We start from the raw sequence: 21,586 nt of genomic DNA, 5'->3' as shown, positions 1-21,586 counted from the left end.
TTGCCAAAATGCCAAATTATCTTTATTTTGTTGAGATATTGAACAATATAAAAAAGTTTATATTTCTTCATGGTCATATTTTTACCCAACTTTTCAAAGATTCAATAGTAGAAACAGCCGAATGCCGCTACAACACAGAATAAACTGTCCTAAAAAGCAAACAAAACAAAACACACAAATCCAGAACGTTAGTACTAATGAAGGGCTAAGGGGCAGCAAAGGCAATTGAAATGAACATCATCTCAGATCTTTGCCAGTTTTCAATCACAAAGGTTTTTCCTTCAATATACAAAGGGTTTCCAGAATATAGCTATAAAGTTGCTTGCTTCAGGGTAACTACAAAATTGCTTGCTCAAAGGGTAGGATGGGTAAAGAATTAGACTTTCTGAAGGTAGAAGTAAAATGCAAACTAATGAACCTCATGTAATTCATTTCCATAAAATGAGTAGTCCCATTTTTCCTAATTTATCACAGAAATAACAATATGAAATGTTTTGAGTTTCTTGGGAGTAAATGCATAATGATATTATATCATAGATAAAAATAACAGCATCTTGGGGTGGCTCAGTCAGTTAAGCACGGACTCTTGATTTTGGACTCCTGATTTTTGACTCGGGTCATCATCCCAAGACAATGATCAAGCCCCACCTTGGGCTCTGTGCTCAGGAGGGAGTCTGCTCAAGATTCTCTCTCTTCCTCTCCTTCTGCTCCTCCTCCTACGCGTTCTCATTCTCTCTCAAATAAATAAATCTTTAAAAAACGTAAGAGCACCTTGTCATAAATTCTGGGTCAGGGCAAATGGCATCTGGGTGTTTGTTCTTAATTGATAAAATCCATTTATCTTTTAACTCAATCACAATTAAACTTGTTAAAACACTTTTTAAATTATTATTAGAGGAGTTCCACCTACCTCAGTGACTCCTGAGACCAGCAACTCTCACCTCCAGCCTGGTACTACTGGGAGAAAACAATCTAAACTTAAGTACCTGATTACTAACCAAAGCAAAATTCTTTGGTTAAGCCCAGGTCCCTGTATCCTTGGGTGGGAGAACCATGAGCTGTGTTCTACAATCGTGCTATCTGTGGTGAGAAACCCGTTGTTTTTTTTTTTTTTTTAATTGTCCAGGCCTTATGGACCGATACTTTTGTAAAATACAATAAAAATTAGTAAATGGGAAAATGAAATGAAAAAAGAAACATACAAAATATAGCCTAAACTTTTTACTATTAAATTTATCAATATAAAATTACTTTGTCCAATTCCTGTAAGAGTTTTTAAACTCTTACACTCTATGTACTTCTCTTATGAAGGATCTGTGACCACACAGCGTAAGGACTGGCAATGGTCTATGGATTCCACTTTGGCTGTTCTACAGCACCTCCCAGAGTTCACCATGCCTGTCTTGTTCAAAATTTTATCCCTCGCACCCCCAGGGGAGGCTGGCACCTAATGGGAGCTCAGATTATTTGCTGAATGATTGAATTGTGTTGTATAAGGATTCAGTAACTCCAAAAAGCAGGAAAAACCATCACCTTAGCTTGACCCTTCCCCTAGAGAGCTGATAAATGGGATTTACACAGTACTTCCTATTATTCAGCCCTTGTTCCCTAAGGGAGTTGAACTTAAAATGAAACTTTGGTAGGACCATAGAATTTTAGAGCTAAAAGGTATCTTAAGATGACATCAACACAAACAACTTCCAAACCTGGCAGTAAGCATAATCATGTGGGTAACTTTTTTAAAAATTCAGATTCACTGATTTGACACCAGACTTATTTGATCAGAATCTACTTGAGTAGGGTCTTGGCATCTGTACTTTAAACAAGTCCCCCAAATTATTTTTAGGCAACCACAGCTGTTCTTTGGGAAAATCTAATACAGCTTCCTAATGTTACTTGATACAATCAGAGAAAAGTCCAATGACACCTGAAGTCATTCAATTAGAAAGTTACCGAGCTGGAAATGGAACCCCTCTCCTAATTCACTCAACCAAGTTTCTGTTCTATTCTACTATACTTTAACTCTGAGTCTACTAATTCACAACCTAGGGATCATTTCTGGAAGCAAGTATAACAACATATGATTAAAATATATAAAACATTCAGCCAATAATGTACCAGTGTTTATTTTTTTTTGTACCAGTGTTTAAATGAAATCTCTTTTTTAAAATTTCTCTTTTGCTTAGTTTTGAAAATAGCTTTAAGATAAAATAATTAATTTTATTACTGAATGAAAATCACCTTTGCTCATGAATCCCTGCCACCCCAATTTCTTTCTTTCTTTTTTTTTTTTTTTAAAGATTTGAGAGAGAGAGAGAAAGAGAGAGCACGAGTTGGTGGCAAAGGCAGAGGGAGAGGGAGAAGCAGACTCCCTGATGAGCAGGGAGCCTAATGCACGATTTGATCCCAGGACCCTGAGACGATGACCTGAGCCAAAGGCAGACGCTTAACCAAGTGAGCCACCCAAACACACCCCTGCCAACCCAATTTCTTTATAGTTAGCCAAGTACCACATGTCTGTTAGCACTAAATAAATGATATTCTCAAAATCAAACTTGTAAAGAGTTATATCATTTGTACACCTACAAGTCTCCCTTTGGGCAACACATTAGATTTCTTCTGCTTTAGTAACACAGTAAAGGAACAGTAAAGTCATTTCATCCAGGAGTCAAAGACAGACATCTAAAACTAAAGTGTCCTCATATCTTAATAATATTAATTTGACTTGGAATGTCCACATGTCCTTGGAAAGGAAAAAGAGGCTTTCAAATAGACTTACATTCATGAAAACATCGTAAGTGTAGTTGTCAGTGTCGGCATCCCAGAAACAGCGAGCAGCCATGCTGAAAAGTCAAAGAATGAAGAATTATAAATAATATAACAAGGATCTGAACTATATCTATTTGCCATGAGCAAAAGTTTTCTTGGATACATTTTTTAATTTATTTTTTTTTAAGATTTTATTTATTTATTTGACAGAGAGAAAGATCACAAGTAGGCAGAGAGCCAGGTAGAGAGAGAAGGGGAAGCAGGCTTTCTGGAACCTGATGCGGGGCTTGATCCCAAGACCCTGGGATCATGACCTGAGCCGAAGGCAGAGGCTTAACCCACTGAGCCACCCAGGTGCCCCACATTTTTTAATTTAAATTCAATTAGCCAACATATAATACATCATTAGTTTTTGATGCAGTGTTCAATGATTTATTAGTCGCATATAACACTCATCAGATCATGTGCCCTCCTTAATGCCCATCACCCAGTTACCCTTTCTCCCCCACCCCCCTCCCTTCCACAACCCTCAGTTTGTTTGTTTTTTAAGATTTTTATTTATTTTATTTATCATTATTGTTTTTTAATTTTATTTATTTGACAGACAGATCACAAGTAGGCAGAGAGGCAGAGGGGGAAGCAGGCTCCCTGCTGAGCAGAGAGCTCGATGCGGGGCTCTATCCCAGGACTCTGGGATCATGACCTGAGCCGAAGGCAGAGGCTTTAACCCACTGAGCCACCCGGGTGCCCCAAGATTTTTATTTATTTTAGAGACAGAGAGCACAAACTGGGAGGATAGAGAGAAGCAGGCTCTCCGCTGTGCTAAGAGCCTGATGTGGGGCTCGAACCCAGGATCCTGGGATCATGACCTGAGCCAAAGCCAGATGTTCAACCAACTGAGCCACCCAAGGGCCCCAACCCTCAGTTTGTTTCTCGGAGTCAAAAGTTTCTCATGGTTTGTCTCCCTCTCTGATTTCTTCTCTTTCAGTTTTCCCTCCCTTCCCCCACAGTCTTCTGTGCTATATCTTTGATACATTCTTATAGATGAGTGCTTCCAAACCTTTTCACAGGTTGCCACATAGAAAATCCTATTTGTACAGCAGAATATACTGGATAAACTAGAAGGGACTGAAATCATAGATGTAACTGGAGGCGACAGCCCAGGGACTCTTAACAACCCCAGACTCTGACCAGCTGCCTGACAGCCTAAGTGGTCAATACCTTGAGTCTTTGGTATTTTGGGTGGGAAGTTATTATAGATTACTTCAGCCAAGATATTTTTGTGTAAATTTTAGAGGAAATACTACCTAAGACTTATGACTGAAATCTTGCACAATAATATAAAAAAGTAGGTCTGGAAAAGACCTAATAGATTATTTTGTCCACTGTGATCATTTTGTAGAGTGCCAGAAAAGAAAGGGACAAACTCTGACCTAGAACTCAATCTAACTAGTTCTGAACCCAGTATTCTCTCTATAGAATTGCTACACTGCCTCCGAATTCTCAAATTAACCATTATCTCCCCAAATCTTGAGAAAGACAGAATGTTAGGCAAAATAAAAGTCAGTTAAAAAATGGAAACAATTTGGGGTGCCTGGGTGGCTCAGTGGGTTGAGTCTCTGCCTTCAGCTCAGGTCATGATCTCAGGGTCCTGGGTTCGGGCCCTGCATCAGGCTCTCTGTTCAGCGGCAAGCCTGCTTCCCCCCCCACCCCACCCCCGCCTACTTGTGATCTCTCTCTGTCAAATAAATAAATAAAATCTTTTTAAAAAAATGGAAACAATTTTATGGGGTGCCTGCCTGGCTCAGTTGGTGGAGTATATGACTCTTCATCTTGGGGTTGTGGGTTCAAGACCCATGTTGGGTACAGAGATTACTTAAAAATAAAAATTTTAAAATAAATAAATAAATAATGGAAATAACTGAAATGCACAGTAGTAAGTAGTAGAGGATATCATGGTATTTTATGGCAATGAAATTCTATGTAGCCATTAAAGAGATATTTTATCAAAACACAAAAACATTTACAAAATTTACAAAAAATGAAAATATGTTCACAATACAATGTTAAGTGAAAAAATTACAAATGCTTTTATATTTTTAATACATGTATGTATGTATGAGTCATCATTAAAATTTATTGAGCACTTAACTTTGTACCAGCCACTGGTCTAAGTGCTTTACATGTATTGACTCACTTAATCCTATGAAGTAGGTACTATTTTTTAAAAAGATTTCATTTATTTATTTTAGAGGGAGAGAGCAGGGAGAGGACCAGAAAGAGAGGGACAAGCAGACTCAGAGCTGAGTGCAGAGCACTACACAAGGGGTTGGACCCCAGGACCCTGAGATCACGACCTGAGCTGAAATCGAGAGTCAGCCACTTAACTGACTGAGCCACCCAGGAGCTCCTGCTATATTATTAAACCCATTTAATAAATATGGAAACTGATTTATCAGACAAAGTAAGTAAACTTGCCAAGGTCAAACAAATAGTGACAAAGCTGTCCTTGAACCTAAGCAGTTCAGCTTCAGGTTATAGAGAAAGAAACACATATATCATAATGATATTGTTTTTTGGTGTTTTTTTTTTTTTTAACTAGGCTTCATGACCATCATGAAGCCCAACATGGGGCTTGAACTCACAACCCTGTGATCAAGATGTAAACTATCAAGAGTTGGATATGCCTAACTGACTGAGCGACCCAGGTACCCCCAGTTCATTTTGGGAAGTGTTTTTTTTTTTAGTAGAAAGTTTTGCATAGACGAACTCTCCAATCCGAATATTTCACACTTTCTTAAGTCAAAAAAGTTCCACCTATTTCTAAACTGCAAATAAAATTAACCTTAATCTATCACCATAAGGATTTATTTAGCAACTACTATATGTCCAAAAAGAATAAAACCTGTCTCAATCCTCAATCCCTCAATTTAATTAGGTGAAAAAATTAACACATAAAAAGAATAAGTTAATGTATAGTTGATGCTAATTTATAGGTTCTCAGGATTCAAAAGAATTGTAAAGCCTGTCTAGTCCAAGTCCAGTCACATAACATTTGAACTAAATTTGTAGAAGTACTACAAAAGTTAGAGAATTTAGACAGAAGGAAAAAAAAAAACAGAAAACAATTCATGAAGGAAGTGGTAGTTAAGCTGAATGGCACCAAGTGAAGGCAGGAATATAAAAATTTACTTGACAAATATTTGTTGAGAGTCTGTTATATATGAAGGAAGTGCTAGGTGCAAATGATACAAAGATGCATAAAACACAATCTTGCCTTCAAAGTACAGTCTATATTTACACCCTTTGCCAATAAAAAGAACCAGGGCTCCTCAGGGAAATGATCAATTCTAAGTGTAGGGCTAGAAATGTGTAAGATAAACCTGAGACTTCTGGGTCACACCCAAAGTTTTGCATAGACGAACTCTCTTGTCTTCGACCCAAAGACGAACTTTGGGTCACACTCAAAGCCTGGGCTATACAGAAAGAAAAAAATGCTATATTTAAGTATATATATTTGTGTCAAAAAGACTCAGAGGTATGATGGAACACTGTGTAACAGGCCAGTGTTCCCACCAAGATTAATTAGCAAGGCTGGATAAAATGAATCAAAATGCAGCTGGAGTAAGACTAGGGGAGACAAAATTCCAGAAAGAGGTGAACTGCAAGGAGGTAAACTGATATCTTGCATCGGAATTCTCCCTGAGGCAATTGCCAAATCCAGGCACAGAATTAGAAGCTAAAAATCCAGGCTTTGCCCCTCTAGAACACCAGTTACTCAGGGAAAAAGAAACCAGCAAGACTTGCAGGGCTATGGAGATAAAATTGGACACTTGAAGGACCAAAAGGAGAAAGTGGAACTGAGCCTGTCACATGGTAGGTTTTCCCCTTAAGACATGTGCTGAATTCTGAAACTGAAAGCCAAGTGTGGCAGGCAAAATTATGCCCCTCTCAGCAAACATATCTATGTCCTAATCCCCAAAACCTGTGAATATGTTACCTTATATGGCAAAAAATAAAATAAAAAGAATTTTACAGATATATGATTAAGGATTCTGAGATAGGAAGAGTACCCTGGATTATCCAGGTGGGTTCAATGTCATCACAAGGGTCCTTATAAAAGAAAGGTGGTGAGAGAGTCAGAGAAATATTTGAAGATGCTATGCTGCTGGCTTTGAGGATGGAGGAAGGGTTTATAAACTAAAGAATGCAGGCAATCTCTAGAAGCTGGAGGAGGCAAAGGAGTGGATTCTCCTCTATAACCTCCAGAAGGAATGCAGTCCTTCTAATACCTTGATCTTAGCTGAGTGAAACGCATTTTGGATTTATGATCTCCAGAAATGTAAAATAATATTTTTATGCCACTGTGTTTGTGATAAACTTTTTAAGTTTATTTACTTACTTATTTATTTATTGGCATCTGTACACCCAGTGTGAGGCTCAAACTCAAACTGTGAGATCAAGAGTCGCACTCTCTTCCAACTGAACCAGCTAGATGCCCGTGATAACTTTTTGCAGCAGCAATAGGAAACCAATACACTAAGGAAAAAACGTTGAACTAAAGAGTAGTTTCATACTGAGGAGACAAATACAAAAGTCAGTACCTGATGGGGGTGGGGTCTCAATGAACATTTCAGGTTCTTAGTTGAAAGATCTGGAGGGCTACACTCAAGAAAGAAGGGTGAACTGAAGGTAGCGAGAGTCTCAAGTCAAAATTGCCACCTAATCTCAACTCTGCTTAGCCCCTGACTGGATTAAGGTAAGCGGTCCATAGTCTACCTGAATGGAAAAGGAAAGAGTAAACTCTTTCTGGAAGAAAATAATATTATCTGGAGGTTCTATAATTTTTTCACACAATGTCCAAAATTTAAACCAGGCATGCTGAGAGACAGAGTCACATAAAGGATTACCAAGGGAAAAAAAAAAGTCAGTGGAAACAGAATCACACATGATCCAGATAGGAGAATAACCAGACAATGACTTTAAAATAACTGCTATGGGGATGCCTGGGTGGCTCAGTTGGTTAAGCAGCTGCCTTCAGCTCAGGTCATGATCCCAGCGTCCTGGGATCGAGTCCCACATCGGGCTCCTTGCTCGTCAAGCCTGCTTCTCCCTCTGCCTCTGCCTGCCATTCTGTCTGCTTGTGCTTGCTCTCTCTCCCTCTCTCTCTCTGACAAATAAATAAATAAAATCTTAAAAAATAAAATAAAATAAAATAAAATAACTGCTATGACCAAAATGTAAAAAGGGAGGAGAGAGGAAAGATAAAGAACATAGATAAAAAATAATTTCACTGGCCTCACTGACTGCTCCTAGCGGGTCCAGGAGGTGAGGCAGCATGTGTGGTGCTAAGGTTGGTCAGAGCTGTGACCAGAGCATTTGTGAAATGCACAAAAGTGCAAAGACTGTAGAAGAGGAACATGAGGACACTCTGGATTAATCGAATTACAGCTGCCTCCCAGGAACACGGTTCAAAGTACCCAGTATTCACTGTCAATTTAATGATGTGCCAGGTGGAGCTCAACAGTAAAGTACTTGTGGGTCTAGACATCTGTGAACCAAAGACTCTTAAATCTGTGGCTGCTTTGACCAAAAGGAGATGACAGGTAGGATTTGCTGCTGCCTTGGGCCATAGGACGGAGCTGGAAAGCATATTCTCCAGAGTGGTGCAGTACCACCGAGGTACACTGCCTGCCCTTTCCAGTTGAGTGTCTTAAGGAAAGATTTTTTTCCCCCTGATGATCACAATAACTAAAATAGCGGCCAAAAACTACTTGTGAACAATATGTAAGTTTGGTCAGCAATTATCTTAATTTACATTTTAGTAACAGACATGAAAGAAAGGCCCCTTCTTCCTTCATTGGGACAGATTCAGAAATCTCTTACACAAATTCTTCAAATAAAGCTCATGTCTGTGTGTCTGGGTGCCTCAGTTGATTTCACTAATGAATTAGAATCTATAAAAAAGAATCAAATGGGTATTCTAGACCTGAAAAACACAATAACTGATATTAAGAATTCAGTCAGTGGACTGAATAACAGATTAGACACAACAGAAAAAAGAATTAGTCAACTAAAAGGTCAATAGAAAAATATCCAAAAGGAAGCACAGAGAGAAAAAACAAAAACCTAGAGAAGAGCATAAGAGACCTGTGGAATAGGGGCACCTGGGTGGCTCAGTGGTTAAGCCTCTGCCTTCGGCTCAGGTCATGATCTCGGGGTCTTGGGATCGAGCCCCGCATCGGGCTCTCTGTTTGGCAGGGAGCCTGCTTCCCCCTCTCTCTCTCTGCCTGCCTTTCTGACTACTTGTGATCTCTGTAAAATAAATAAAAATCTTTAAAAAAATTTATAAAAAAAAAAAGAGACCTGTGGAATATAGTAAAAAGAACATCTCAATCCAAGTATAGGTAATTGGAGTCCAAAAAGAACAACAGAGCAGAAGCAGTATTTAGAAAATTAATAGCCACACCTAGTGCCCAGATGTTAGTTTCTAATGCCATTCTCCAAGAAAATGAACCAGAGCTCCTTGAGAAAATGGCTAATTATAGGGCTGGCATTGGGAATGAATATGATGAAGCATCTTATAGTGCCAGTAAGTAAGGAAGTGCTCAAAAAACCCCACAATAGGGGCACCTAGGTGGCTTAGTTGGTTAAGTGCCTGACTCTTGATTTCGGCTCAGGTCATGATCTAGGGATTGTGAGATCAAGCTCTGCGTCATTCAGTGTAGAGTCTGCTTAAGGATTCTCTCTTTCTCCCTTTCCCTCGATCCACCCACCCACTCACACTCTCTTGCTCTCTTTGTCTCTCAAATAAATAAATCTTAAAAAAAAAAAACACCACAATAGTAGGGTATACCGAAGGGACACAAGAGGCAACTGAAAGAGTTGCCAATGGCAAAAGTTGGGACATTGAGCAATAAAATAAATAAGGTAGCACTAGATTATAATCTAAAGTACAAAACTCCTGTAAATAATAAATAAATAAATAATAAGAAAGATACAATTAGCAAATGCTAGACTGTAGGAAATTCTACAGGACAACCCCATTTCTTCAACAATTAAATGGCAAGGTAAAAAAGAGAGAAAGAGAAAGAAAGTAATAGATTAAAAGAAATTTAAGAGACGTATTGTTTAAAAGCAGTGGGTGGCCTTTATCTGGATCCTGCTCTGAACACACTGTAAAAAAGAATATAAACACATAATTATGTGCACACAAATACACACACATACACAGCTGATCTTTGAACAACTTGGGTTTGAACTGTACAGATCCACTTATGTGCAGATGTTTTTTCAATAAATAGAGTACTATAAATATATTTTCTCTTCCTTTTGATTTTTTAAATAACAGTAACATTTTCTTTTCACTAGCTTATTTTGTTGCAAGTGTATAATATCTTTATAAAATATGTGTTAATTGACTGTTTATGTTATCAGTAAGGTTTCCAGTCAACAGTGGGCTATTAATAGCTAATAGTTTTGGGGAGTCAAAGCTATATGCAGATATAAAAAGTTATTTTTGACTGTGCAGGGGTTGACAAGCCTAACCCTCGTACTGTGCACAAGAGTAAACTGTATTGTATAATATTAAGGATCGACAATATTTTAGATGTGATGATATATTATTATGTTAAAAAGGGATATTGTATATTAGAGATATTGTATACTGTTGTGTTTACAAATGAAATGGTACAATGACTGGAATTTGCTTCAAAATAATCTGGTGGGACAGGGAGAGTAGGTACAGGTATAAATAAAACAACATCCAGACGTGCTGACAAACTCTGAAGCTAAGTAATAGAAAAAAGGGAGTTCCTTAGTCCCTGTACGGAATTTTAGATGATAAAATTTTTAAAAAGGAGGAGAGTGACCTTGAATGCTACGCTTTAGAGTTTGGCCTTATCACGTTTTACAAAGTGAATCATAACCAGTTTAAGGAGTTTATATTTGACAGGGTTTAAAATAAACTCTGAAAAGTTTATGGCAAGAAAATGAGGCGTGCTTCTGAAAGACCGGTCTAGTATACAAAATGAATTGTAGAGGAAAGAGACCAGAGTCTGGCAATGCTGATAAAGGGCTGCTAAGGAAGCCTGGCCTCCAGATTACAGTGCATGTGGGGGGAGAGAGTAACGGCTCAACATGACAAAAGAGGATTTCAAGGTTTTAAGCCAGAGTTAATAAAAGCTTTGCAATACTGTGAAAGGCAGAGAAATTAAAATGGCAGGCTGACCGAAGGAGAAGAAGGGAGAAGAAATTTGCAACTGTATTTGAACATGTTGAATCTGAGCTGATAGAGTAGTGAGGTATTTCTTTATATCACTGAGGTGAGAAAATATCTGGAAGCCTTCTGAGCAAATGGCAGGGGGCACCATAGTGAGGATTACTGTGCCAGAAGTCAGAAGGCCAGGCTCTATTAGTTTATCTGACACCAGCCAGATACATAATTTGGAGTAAATCATACTGATCCTCGTAAGTGTCATCTGTAAATTAAGGGGAGTAGACACTAGAAAATATCCATAGTCCCTTCCAAATCTAACATTCTATAGTAAAAATTTTCAGGGATATTATCTACAAGGTATTTTAAAAATTCATTCAACAAATACTTTAATACTTTGTTATAAAATATACTCAGTACTGGGGTGCCTGGGTGGTTCAGTGGGTTAAAGCCTCTGCCTTCGGCTTGGGCCATGATCCCAGGGTCCTGGAATCGAGCCCCGCATCGGGCTCTCTGCTCAGCGGGGAGCCTGCTTCCTCCTCTCTCTCTGCCTGCCTCTCTGCCTGCTTGTGGTCTCTGTCTGTCGAGTGAATAAATAAACTCTTTTAAAAATAATAATAATAAAAATTTAAAAATAAAATAAAATATACTCAGTACTGTTTGCAAAGGAAAACAGGAGCTTAACACTCGGGCATAGGGAAAGACAAGAAATACACATTTTGAACTCACCAGTACATGAATGACAGTTTGAGGTCATGAGAATGAATGAGCTAATTGAAAAAGCAGTGGGAAGAGCAGAAGAACAAGAACTGAGCCTTAAAGAAAGCTCAGAGCTGGCGATGTAAGGGAGAAAGAGGAACCAGGAAAGGAAAGAGAAAAACGGAAGAGAAATAAGTTAGATAAGTGACATGAGGGCCAAAATAAACTGGAATGAATATTAAGAAATAGAAGGCCAGGAGGCCCCTGAGTGGCTCAGTTGGTTGAGCATCTGCTCTTGACTCAGGTCATGATTCCAGGGTTCTGGGACCAAGCCCCATATAAAGTCGGCTTCTCCCTCTGCCTCTCTTCCCACTCATCCTTGCGAGCACTCTCTCTCTCTCTGAAATAGGTAAATAAAATCTTTTTTAAAAAATTATTTAAGGGCGCCTGGGTGGCTCAGTGGGTTAAGCCGCTGACTTCGGCTCAGGTCATGATCTCAGGGTCCTGGGATCGAGTCCCGCATCGGGCTCTCTGCTCAGCAGGGAGCCTGCTTCCCTCTCTCTCTCTCTCTGCCTGCCTCTCTGTCTACTTGTGATCTCTCTCTGTCAAATAAATAAATAAAATCTTTAAAAAAAAATTATTTAAAAAAAGAAATAGGGGCGCCTGGGTGGCTCAGTGGGTTGAGGCCTCTGCCTTCGGCTCAGGTCGTGATCCCAGAGTCCTGGGATCGAGCCCCGCATCGGGCTCTCGCTCCCTGCTTCCTCCTCTCTCTCTGCCTGCTTTTCTGTGATCTCCGTCTGTCAAATAAATAAATAAAATCTTAAAAAAAAAATAAAGAAAGAAATAGAAGCCCAGGCCAAGAACAAGAGCTAAGAAAGGACTACTAGATATGCTAATAAGGAGGTCTCATACAATTTTAAAGAAATTAATTTGGAATGATAGGAACAAAAACCAGACAAGAAGGAATTTAAGGAAAAAAAAAAAAAGAAGGAACTGAGGAAGAAACATATGCATAGTGCCATACTGGACTTAGGAGGACATATACATGAACCCTAAAAGACCTACTGGCCTACAGATACTAGGAAAAGTGAGAAGTGAGTTACCTTGCAGAGCTCACCCACACTGTCAACCACACTGTTCTGTACCAGGATCTTTTTGGTTCACAGCTGCATTTTGTTATACTGTCCTTTCCTCTCACTCTTACACAGATACAATCTTACTGAATTGTCAGGATGAATACCTAAGAAGAAACACTTAAGAGTAAAAACAAGGGAAAACCAACTACTCACAATACTCCTTCACCTCTTTGTTCTCCAATCACTACTTGTACCACCATTTTGTATCGGTCAAATCCCATTTCTAGAAAAAAATAAGAGAGTTATCTATAAGTAAAAGTGGTAAAGTTATTTAATGAAGGTAAATTGGCCTAGAAAGGAATACAAGTATTCAGTTCACAAGCACTGGCTGAGTAGGATGGTAAGCTTGGGAGTCAGAAAGACGTGAGGACAAATCTTACTTTGGTAAGTCAGTCAGCCAGCTTGCCAGGTGTGTAACCTCAGACAAGCTGTTCACCTTTTTGGCGTAAGTCTTTCTCATCGGTTCAATAGGAATATTATTACCTACCTCCTGGGGGATGTTGCGAAGTGAGATAAGATATAATACATTGATCTTAAAAATAAGACTGTCAGGGGGCGCCTGGGTGGCTCAGTGGGTTAAGCCTCTGCCTTCGGCTCAGGTCATGATCCCAGGGTTCTGGGATCGAGCCCCGCATCGGGCTCCCTGCTCGGTGGGGAGCCTGCTTCCTCCTCTCTCTCTCTGCCTGCCTCTCTGCCTACTGTGATCTCTCTCTGTCTGTCAAATAAATAAATAAAATCTTTAAAAAAAAAAAAAAGAAAGAAAAAAGAAAAATAAGACTGTCAGTTCTTTAACCAGCAAAAAAATGGGTTTATTCAAGAAGGGCAGAGAATTGTAATTCAGGACAGGAAAGCTATAGTAAAACCACAGGCAAGTACAGAGAACAAAAAAGAAGCTGTTCTTTTAAAGAGGAAAGGAGGACGTTGGGAGGACTGTTATAAACAAAAAGTCCACTGAAGTAAACCAGGAGTTGGAAATGTAGTGGCTTTTCATTGCCGGAATCCTTGATAGTCTCTCATCAGCAGGGCTGTTGCTGGGCAAGGAGAAAATCTCTTCCTCCTGCTGGGATAGTAAAAGTATAGGCTCTTCCGGGCCGGTTGATAAGATGTGGAACGGTATTAGAGCTCCCCCTTCTGGCCTCCCAACTCCACTTTAGTGAATATTAATTTCTACCTTTTTCTTTACTAATTTTCAGAAATAATAAATAACAGCATCTAGAACAGTACTGATACACACTAGTTTCTCAATAGATTTCAGCTTCCTTCCTTTCTCTCCTACTCTAAGTCATGTAGTGTTAAGTCGACAAAACACAGAGATAAATAAGACAACATTCTTGGGACACCTGAGTGGCTCAGTTGGTTGAGCATCTGCCTCTGCTCAGGTCACAATCCTGGGCTCCTGGGATCAAGCCACACATCAGGTTCCTTGCTCGGCAGGGAGCCTGCTTCTCCCTCTGCCTGCTGCTCCCCCTGCTTATGCACACTCTCTCTCTCTCTTTCTGACAAATAAACAATATCTTAAGGGGAAAAAAGAGACTCTTCTTGCCTTAAAGAACATAGAGTAGTTGGGAAGGCAAACATGAAGAATAAAATGAAAAAGCAATATATTAATAATTCCAAGAGAGGCATGTGTAAGATACACAGGAACACAGAGCTGGAAGCTCCTTCCCTTGTCTAGATAGTGGGGAAGCGGTGACCAGAAGAGATGTCTTGGAGGATGTGATAAATGAAAGAAGTCTTGAAAGAAAAGTAGGAATTTACCAGACAATGTCTCCATTCTATGGAGAGGGAACAGCATGTGCAAAGGCATAGAGTATGGAGCATTTAGAAAACCATAAGCTGTTCAGTAAGGTAGAAAAGAAAACAACATACGATTCTGGAGTATAATTGTATAGCCCATCACAACTCTGCTGCTTCCCCAGAAAATATACTGTTAAAGCAGCAAAATCCTGAAAATTCTCACTAACACCAAATCTGAAGAGAAGAAAACTGAATGGGCATCTTTATCTTCCCCCTTTTCTAACCAAGGAACAGTGAAAACAGTTGAAGGGGGGGAAAGGGAAAGGAAATGGACAAAGTTGAAACATAGCCAACTCTGTTTGATCAAAGTAAAGGCTCCAGGACTACATAGTAAATTAGACAAATAATATGAAGACTACAGTTCCCCTTCCAGGTGAGACACTACCCTTAATTCAGGATACTTAACAAAATCTCAGGAGACAGAGCCCAAAACAATGCACACAGCTCCACAGAGCTTCCTCTTTTCTCTACCCATTTCTCTTCCTCCTTTTCTGATACCCAAGGAGCTAGAATATTAATACCTAGCCCTTCAATTGTAGTTCTGAGGGAAAAAATAAAATAATTTCAGATATGGTGGATGAGTACCAATCACCCACACTGTGTTGAGACAATTATGAAAAGAGCAAATGAAAAGACCTGAAAATCACACATCAGAGTAAAACAGAAAGAAGCTGACCGGCAATATGCAATAATGCAGCAAGAAAAAGAAAAGAATAACAAGAAACAAACAAAATACTGTTTAAAAGACAAAAATAAAAACAAAACAAAACAAAACCTCAACCTAGGAAATAATATAAACCAAGGAACAAAGAGAAATTCTTCACAACTGATTCACAGTATAGAACAACATAAGCTCATAAATTCAACAAAATAAGAACTCAATCAGATTATAAACAACAGAAAGATGAAGATCGCAGCCATAAGACAAAGTGAATACTCATACAGTATCAGTACAGACCTAATAAATTTAAAAAATTATAAGGGACAGAACAGACACAAATGAAAATTGAATTACTGGCTTAAGATAATTACAAGTAAACACTACAGGAAAGGGAAGAAAGTATGGCACAGAAAAGCTAATAGATATGGAAGATAAAGATGATTCAACATATCAGTATTTGTTGTCCTGTGACCTAACGAATGGAACAGGAAATGTTTTCAGGGATACAAGAAAATTTTCCTGATATGAAAAAAAATCCACAGATTAAAAGATATAAAATGCTCACTATCAAGCAATATTCTAAACAAGCTATTGAGCATCAAGGTTAAGGATGGGATTCTTTAGGCAGAGGACATCAAGTGGCCTTAGATTTCTCTACAGTAACATTCAATGCCAGAAGACAATGAAACAAAATCTACAAGATTCTCAAGAAAATAAGTTATTACCTCAAAATACTATATACATCCAAAATATATTCTGATTTAAAGGCAAAAGGCAGACATCCTCAAACATTAAAGAACACAGAGAATGTAGCATTTCTCAGCCCTTTCTGAAAAAACTTACAACAAAATCTCATCGGATAAGAAACTGAACCAAAATGGCATGATAAAAGGACTAAATAGTGAGCAATCATTCCATTTAAATATAAAATGAATACAAAAAAAAAATACACATATATGTGTATGTATACAGAATGAATGCTATATCACTATGCAAAATAGGTCCAAAGTATCTCATTGTTATTAAGGTATTTATCTGTATATAAACACGGAAAAGATGTCTGATATGATGTTCACCTAATATTAATGGTTATCATTAAATATTGATATTTAAATACTGATATTTAATGTGGTGACATTTGGGATGATTTTCTAATTTTATTTATTTTTCTACACTGTTTAAATTTATTTATAATGGACATGTATCTTTTTCACAGTAACAACAAATTGTCATTAAAAAGTAAAAATAGGGGGACGCCTGGGTGGCTCAGTTGGTTGAGCAGCTGCCTTCGGCTCGGGTCATGATCCCAGCATCCTGGATCGAGTCCCACATCGGGCTCCTTGCTCGTCAGGGAGCCTGCTTCTCCCTCTGCCTGTGCTCGCTCTCTCTCCCTCTCTTTCTCTGACAGATAAATAAATAAAATCTTTAAAAAAAAAAAAAAGTAAAAATAGGGGCACCTGGTGGTTCAGTTAGTTAAGTGCCTGCCTTCCGCTCAGGTCATGATCTCAGGGTCCTAAGATCAAGCCCCGAGTCAGGCTCACTGCTCAGTGGGGAGTCTGCTTTTCCCTCTCCCTCTGCGCCTCTCCCCACTCATCCTCTTTCTCTCAAATAAATAAAAAATCTTTTTTAAAAAGTGAAAATAAGGGCGCCTGGGTGGCTCAGTGGGTTAAGCCGCTGCCTTCGGCTCAGGTCATGATCTCAGGGTCCTGGGATCGAGTCCCACATCGGGCTCTCTGCTCAGCAAGAAGCCTGCTTTCCTCTCTCTCTCTCTCTGCCTGCCTCTCTGTCTACTTGTGATCTCTCTCTGTCAAATAAATAAATAAAGTCTTAAAAAAAAAAAAAGCTTTAAAAAAAAAAGTGAAAATTAAAATGTTGATATACAAACAGTGGTTAATTCTGGGTGAAATACATAGAATTGTTATTTTCTTCTTTGTACTCATATATTTTTTAGTTTCTAAAAATTAAAGCAAATTAAGAAAAAGAAAAAAGTACATCAAAATATTAAATAGTAACTATCTTTGGGTAATGGAATTTTATATAATTTTAAAAATTTAAATATGTACTTTTCTAAATGGTCTAGGTTAGTACAATGAAAATGTATTACTGTGACATGGACATTTTCTTCCCTCCAAAAAAATGTTCTAGTTTTAAAAAGGTAGAGAGAAAGGACTTTTCAGATGGTATAATATTATGAACAAAAGAGGGGCACCCGGGTGGTACAGTCAGTTAAGCATCTGACTCTTAGTTTCAGTTCAGGTCATGATTTCATGTTCATGAGATCGAGCCCCACCTCCAGCTCCACACTCAGCACTGAGTCAGCTTCAAGACTCTCTCCCTCTCCCTCTGCCCTGACCTCCTCCCCAGCACATGCACACACACACACTCTCTCTGTGTCTCTCAAATAAATAAATAAATCTTTTAAAAAGAGAGAGAAAAAGACAAAGAGAATGGGGAGAAAAAGCATGAGGTATGTTCTATAGATAGAGAGCTTAGCAAGAGTGGAGAGCTGAGTCTGGTGACTAGTTAAGGATTCAGGTGGAGAGATGGGCTGAGGTCAGACAGTGAGGGTATGAATGACAGGCTAAGGAACTGATATGTTGGTGAGAAAAACAACCAAGAATGATGGGAGAAAGGAGTCCTTGTAAATCCTGATCTTTCTCATACTGGAATGTCTCAGATACTGCATGCATACAATGTTTTATTTCATATCTTTAACTTCTCCACTATCTGGAAAGACCTACAAGAGTAAAAGTTACCAAATAATTGAGAGGACTAGACATTGAAGAAAAATTGTGTTTAAAAGAATCCACAGCTTATGCCCATTGTTTAAAGATAGGGAAGGAGACAAACGAGTAAAATTGAATGTCTATTTCCAAGTATCACCACAATTACCTTTTAATTTGTCTTTAATGGTTTCTGATAAACGTTTTGTGAGCTGCGGTATTTCTTCTGGGGAGTACTCAGCATTTGCTAGCTCCTCCTTAAGAACAGCATGGATACATTCTTTAACCACAGAAGGTCTGAACCTAAACGAAACAGTGTAAAACATCTAATTGGTAACTCCAAAATTTCAATTTACTTTCACAGCTCAACTGCCCACAGCTTTTTGTCACTACAACAATTTAATTCCTCTTTTTCATACTTTTTATTATCAAAGTGACATACACAACTTAAGAAAACAAGTCATATTCTTGATGTATATCTACAGACTGGACCTTTCCCCTGAACTTCAGACCACATATTCCAACACATATTCCATCTGGATGTCTAATGGACAACTCAAAAGTTCATACATCCAACAGTGAGCTTCTGACCATCTCCTCTCTTCAAAATTGTATCGGTCCATGGAACTTCCATCCTTCCAGTTGCTCAGGCCAAGAACCTTGAAGTCAGGCTTCTTGACTTTCTCTCTCATAGACCACATCCTGGTTCATAAGCAAATTTTATCAGTTTTACCTTCAGAATAATCTAAAATTCAATCACTCTCTCCACCGCACTGCCACCAGTTTGCTCCAAGCTACCTCCTGCCTGGGTTTACACCAGCTTCACACAAGTCTCTGTCTCTGCCTTTGCCCCCATATCCTGTGGAACATAGCAACTAGACTGGTCCTGTTAAAATATATGTTGGATAATGGCACTTCTCTGTTCAAAATATCCCAAATGTTTGGGGTGTCTGGGTGGCTCTGTCAGTTAAGCATCTGCCTTTAGCTCAGGTCATGATCTCAGGGTCCTGGGATCAAGCCCCCTGCTCAGCAGGGAATCTGCTTCTCCCTCTCCCTCTGCCCCTTCCCCCTGCTCATGCTTGTTGTCTCTCTCTCTCTCTCTTAAGTAAATAAAATCTTTAAAAAAAAAAATCCCAAATGCTTCTCACCTCACTCAGAGTAAAAGCAACATCCTAACTGTCACTTGCGCAGCCCCATATGACCTACCCTATCAAACTCTCTGATTTCATTTTCTACTACATTCCTGCCAGTTCTCTCCACTCTGGTCACACTGGTCTTCCCTATGTTCTTTGACCACACCAGGCATGACCACCTTAGCGCTTTTGCACCTGCTGTTAACCTCTGCCTGAAGTTCAAATCTCATTCTATAGGCATTGCTACCTCCCTCACTTCTTTCAAGTCTTTATTCAAAAGTCACTTTCCCTAGCCACCTTCTCTAAAACTTCAAATTGCCCTCCTACCACATCACTTTATATCTCACCTCCTGGTACTCATTACTATCTCTATGGGAGATATATACTACATGTATATATACATGTGTGTGTGTATACTATATAGTTATATATATACACTATATACTATATAGTTCACTTATGTATTTATCTTGTTTGTTGTCCTTCTACCCAGCTAGAACACAAGCTCTATGAGGGCAGGGATTTCTCACTGCTTTGTTCACTGTCATCTTTCCACTTCTTAGAAGAGCACCCAGCACATAGTAGACAATAAATACTTTTGGAAGGAATGGATTATTGAATAAATGAAGACAGAGGAAAAAAACCTCCCCTAATTTCACCACCCTGAAATATGTTCACATTTTAGTTGTATTTATCATATATTAAAACACTAGTTTTATTTTCTGGGCTATATATTCTATTAGCTGATTTGTCTATTATGTGCCAAGTGACCAGAATGTTTTAGGTTTTGAGCTTATAATGCAGTATAATATTTGGTAGCCCTAGTGGTCCCTTATTACTTTTTGGGGTGGGGTTCCTTTTTTTAATTTAAATTCTGAAGCAACCCTTATCACTTTTTAACAGTATTTTCTTTGCTCTCTTGCCTGGTTATTCTCACAGATGAACTTTAGAATCATCGACAGATTTCCAGGATTTGATCTGTTCTAAAAAGGGTTTTCCTATTACAAATATACTATATTTGGCTCCTCACCTTAAGCCTTTCTCATTTTCAGTGAAATGTCAAAAGTTTTCTTCAAACAAATCACAAATAATCTTAGAGGATTATTCCTACATAATATATGTTAATTTTGTTCTGCTTTTGTTCTGTTTTGCAACAGAAATGCAGGCAAATGGTGTTCTGTGCATTTAGAAACTTTTACCAAGATAACCGAACATACCTTTTTTGATGTCCACTCCACCCACCAGAAAACTGCATGAAATGTATCACATTATAACCAAAGTTCCTGGCTTCCAGTATTTGCCAAGCATTTGATTCAGCAATCTGGTTCCAAGCAACAGAGGGGCTTTTTCTTTTAATTATTTAATTTTTTTTTAAATCTTGTGAAAATGAAGTGAGTGATGGACCTTATAGCCCTAGCGGACTGTCCTCTGCACTAGACTGTGTAATTTTGGGACGGCATCTCGGTGGTGGGCCAAGAACATCCGGATGATACCCAGGTAAGACTTTGAATGCATACAGGTCCCACTCCCTGCAGAGGAATAAGCGTATTCTGGCACCCATAGCACACCTTAACCCTGGAAAATGGCTGAATGGAATTCGATGCAAGGCGTTTCTTTCCTGCTTATCTATTCCACCCCTCCTTTCCTCTGCCCACATCCCGGGTCTCCTATAGCCAACCATTCCCACTGCGCTAGCCTTAGGTGCTCCCGACGCCCTAACGCTGCAACTGTAGGTCTGGTCCACAGCTGCCCAGAGCACCTGGAGACTCAAGAAAGATAGCATCCCACCCTCTCGGCTAGCCCCTTCCTCTCTAGTCCCAGCCCGCCTCCTCCCCGGCTCGCCCCTAGGTTTCCAGACCACCCCACACTCCTTCCTCCCCTGCTGGACTCGATCCCAATACCTTCCTCTGTACCAAACCCACTCCGCCCCTCCCCAGTCCCTCCTCCGCCACCTCCATCCCCCTCCCCAGCCACCTCCTTCTCCCGTCCCGCCCTGCGTCCCCAGCCCGCCCCACCTCCAGCCCCGCTCCTCCTTCTCCAGTCCCGCCCCGCCCACACCGCGGATCCCCGTGCGCTTTCCCCACGCGCAGGCTGCCAGGCGGCCTCTGTCAACCTGACCCAGCAGCTCGTAGGACACCCCCAACCACAGCTCCTCCGTTACCCGCCTTTGCTGGAAAATGGGCCGCAGAATATAGGTATTCTCGGACTCCCCTGCGTTCTTCTCAGTCTCAGGCAACCCGTCGGCTGTGCCCGTAGTGAAGGACACAGGGGTGGACGAAGTCATGGCTAGGGTTTCTTGGCTTAGTGTATCGCGAAGAAGGCCTGGCGGATTGCGGTAGGGAGCTGGGAAACCGTCGTCAGGGCAACGGGGCCTCCATGAGCCCTGATGTGACGCGCCTGCGCGCTCCCAGCAGAGCGGCCCTCCACCACGCCTGCGCACTGGCTGCTGGGTG

General features: G+C 39.7%; 1 protein-coding gene across 1 annotated transcript; it reads right to left on the bottom strand.

The window, feature by feature from the left end:
• On the bottom strand, nucleotides 1-21,551 carry DYNLT2B (dynein light chain Tctex-type 2B). Its single transcript, XM_047734211.1, has 5 exons — nucleotides 21,299-21,551; nucleotides 18,170-18,303; nucleotides 12,973-13,042; nucleotides 2,780-2,843; nucleotides 1-149 (listed from the first exon to the last, which is right to left on the bottom strand). Exons 1-5 carry the CDS (start codon nucleotides 21,415-21,417, stop codon nucleotides 102-104), a joined length of 435 nt encoding a protein of 144 aa, XP_047590167.1. The 5' UTR covers nucleotides 21,418-21,551; the 3' UTR covers nucleotides 1-101.
• Between the last annotated feature and the right edge of the window lie 35 nt (nucleotides 21,552-21,586).

The sequence above is a fragment of the Lutra lutra genome, chromosome 1, assembly GCF_902655055.1.
Source record: "Lutra lutra chromosome 1, mLutLut1.2, whole genome shotgun sequence".
NCBI lineage: Eukaryota > Metazoa > Chordata > Mammalia > Carnivora > Mustelidae > Lutra > Lutra lutra.
Note: the sequence above shows the minus strand (reverse complement) of the source record. Positions and strands in the feature narration are given on the sequence as shown.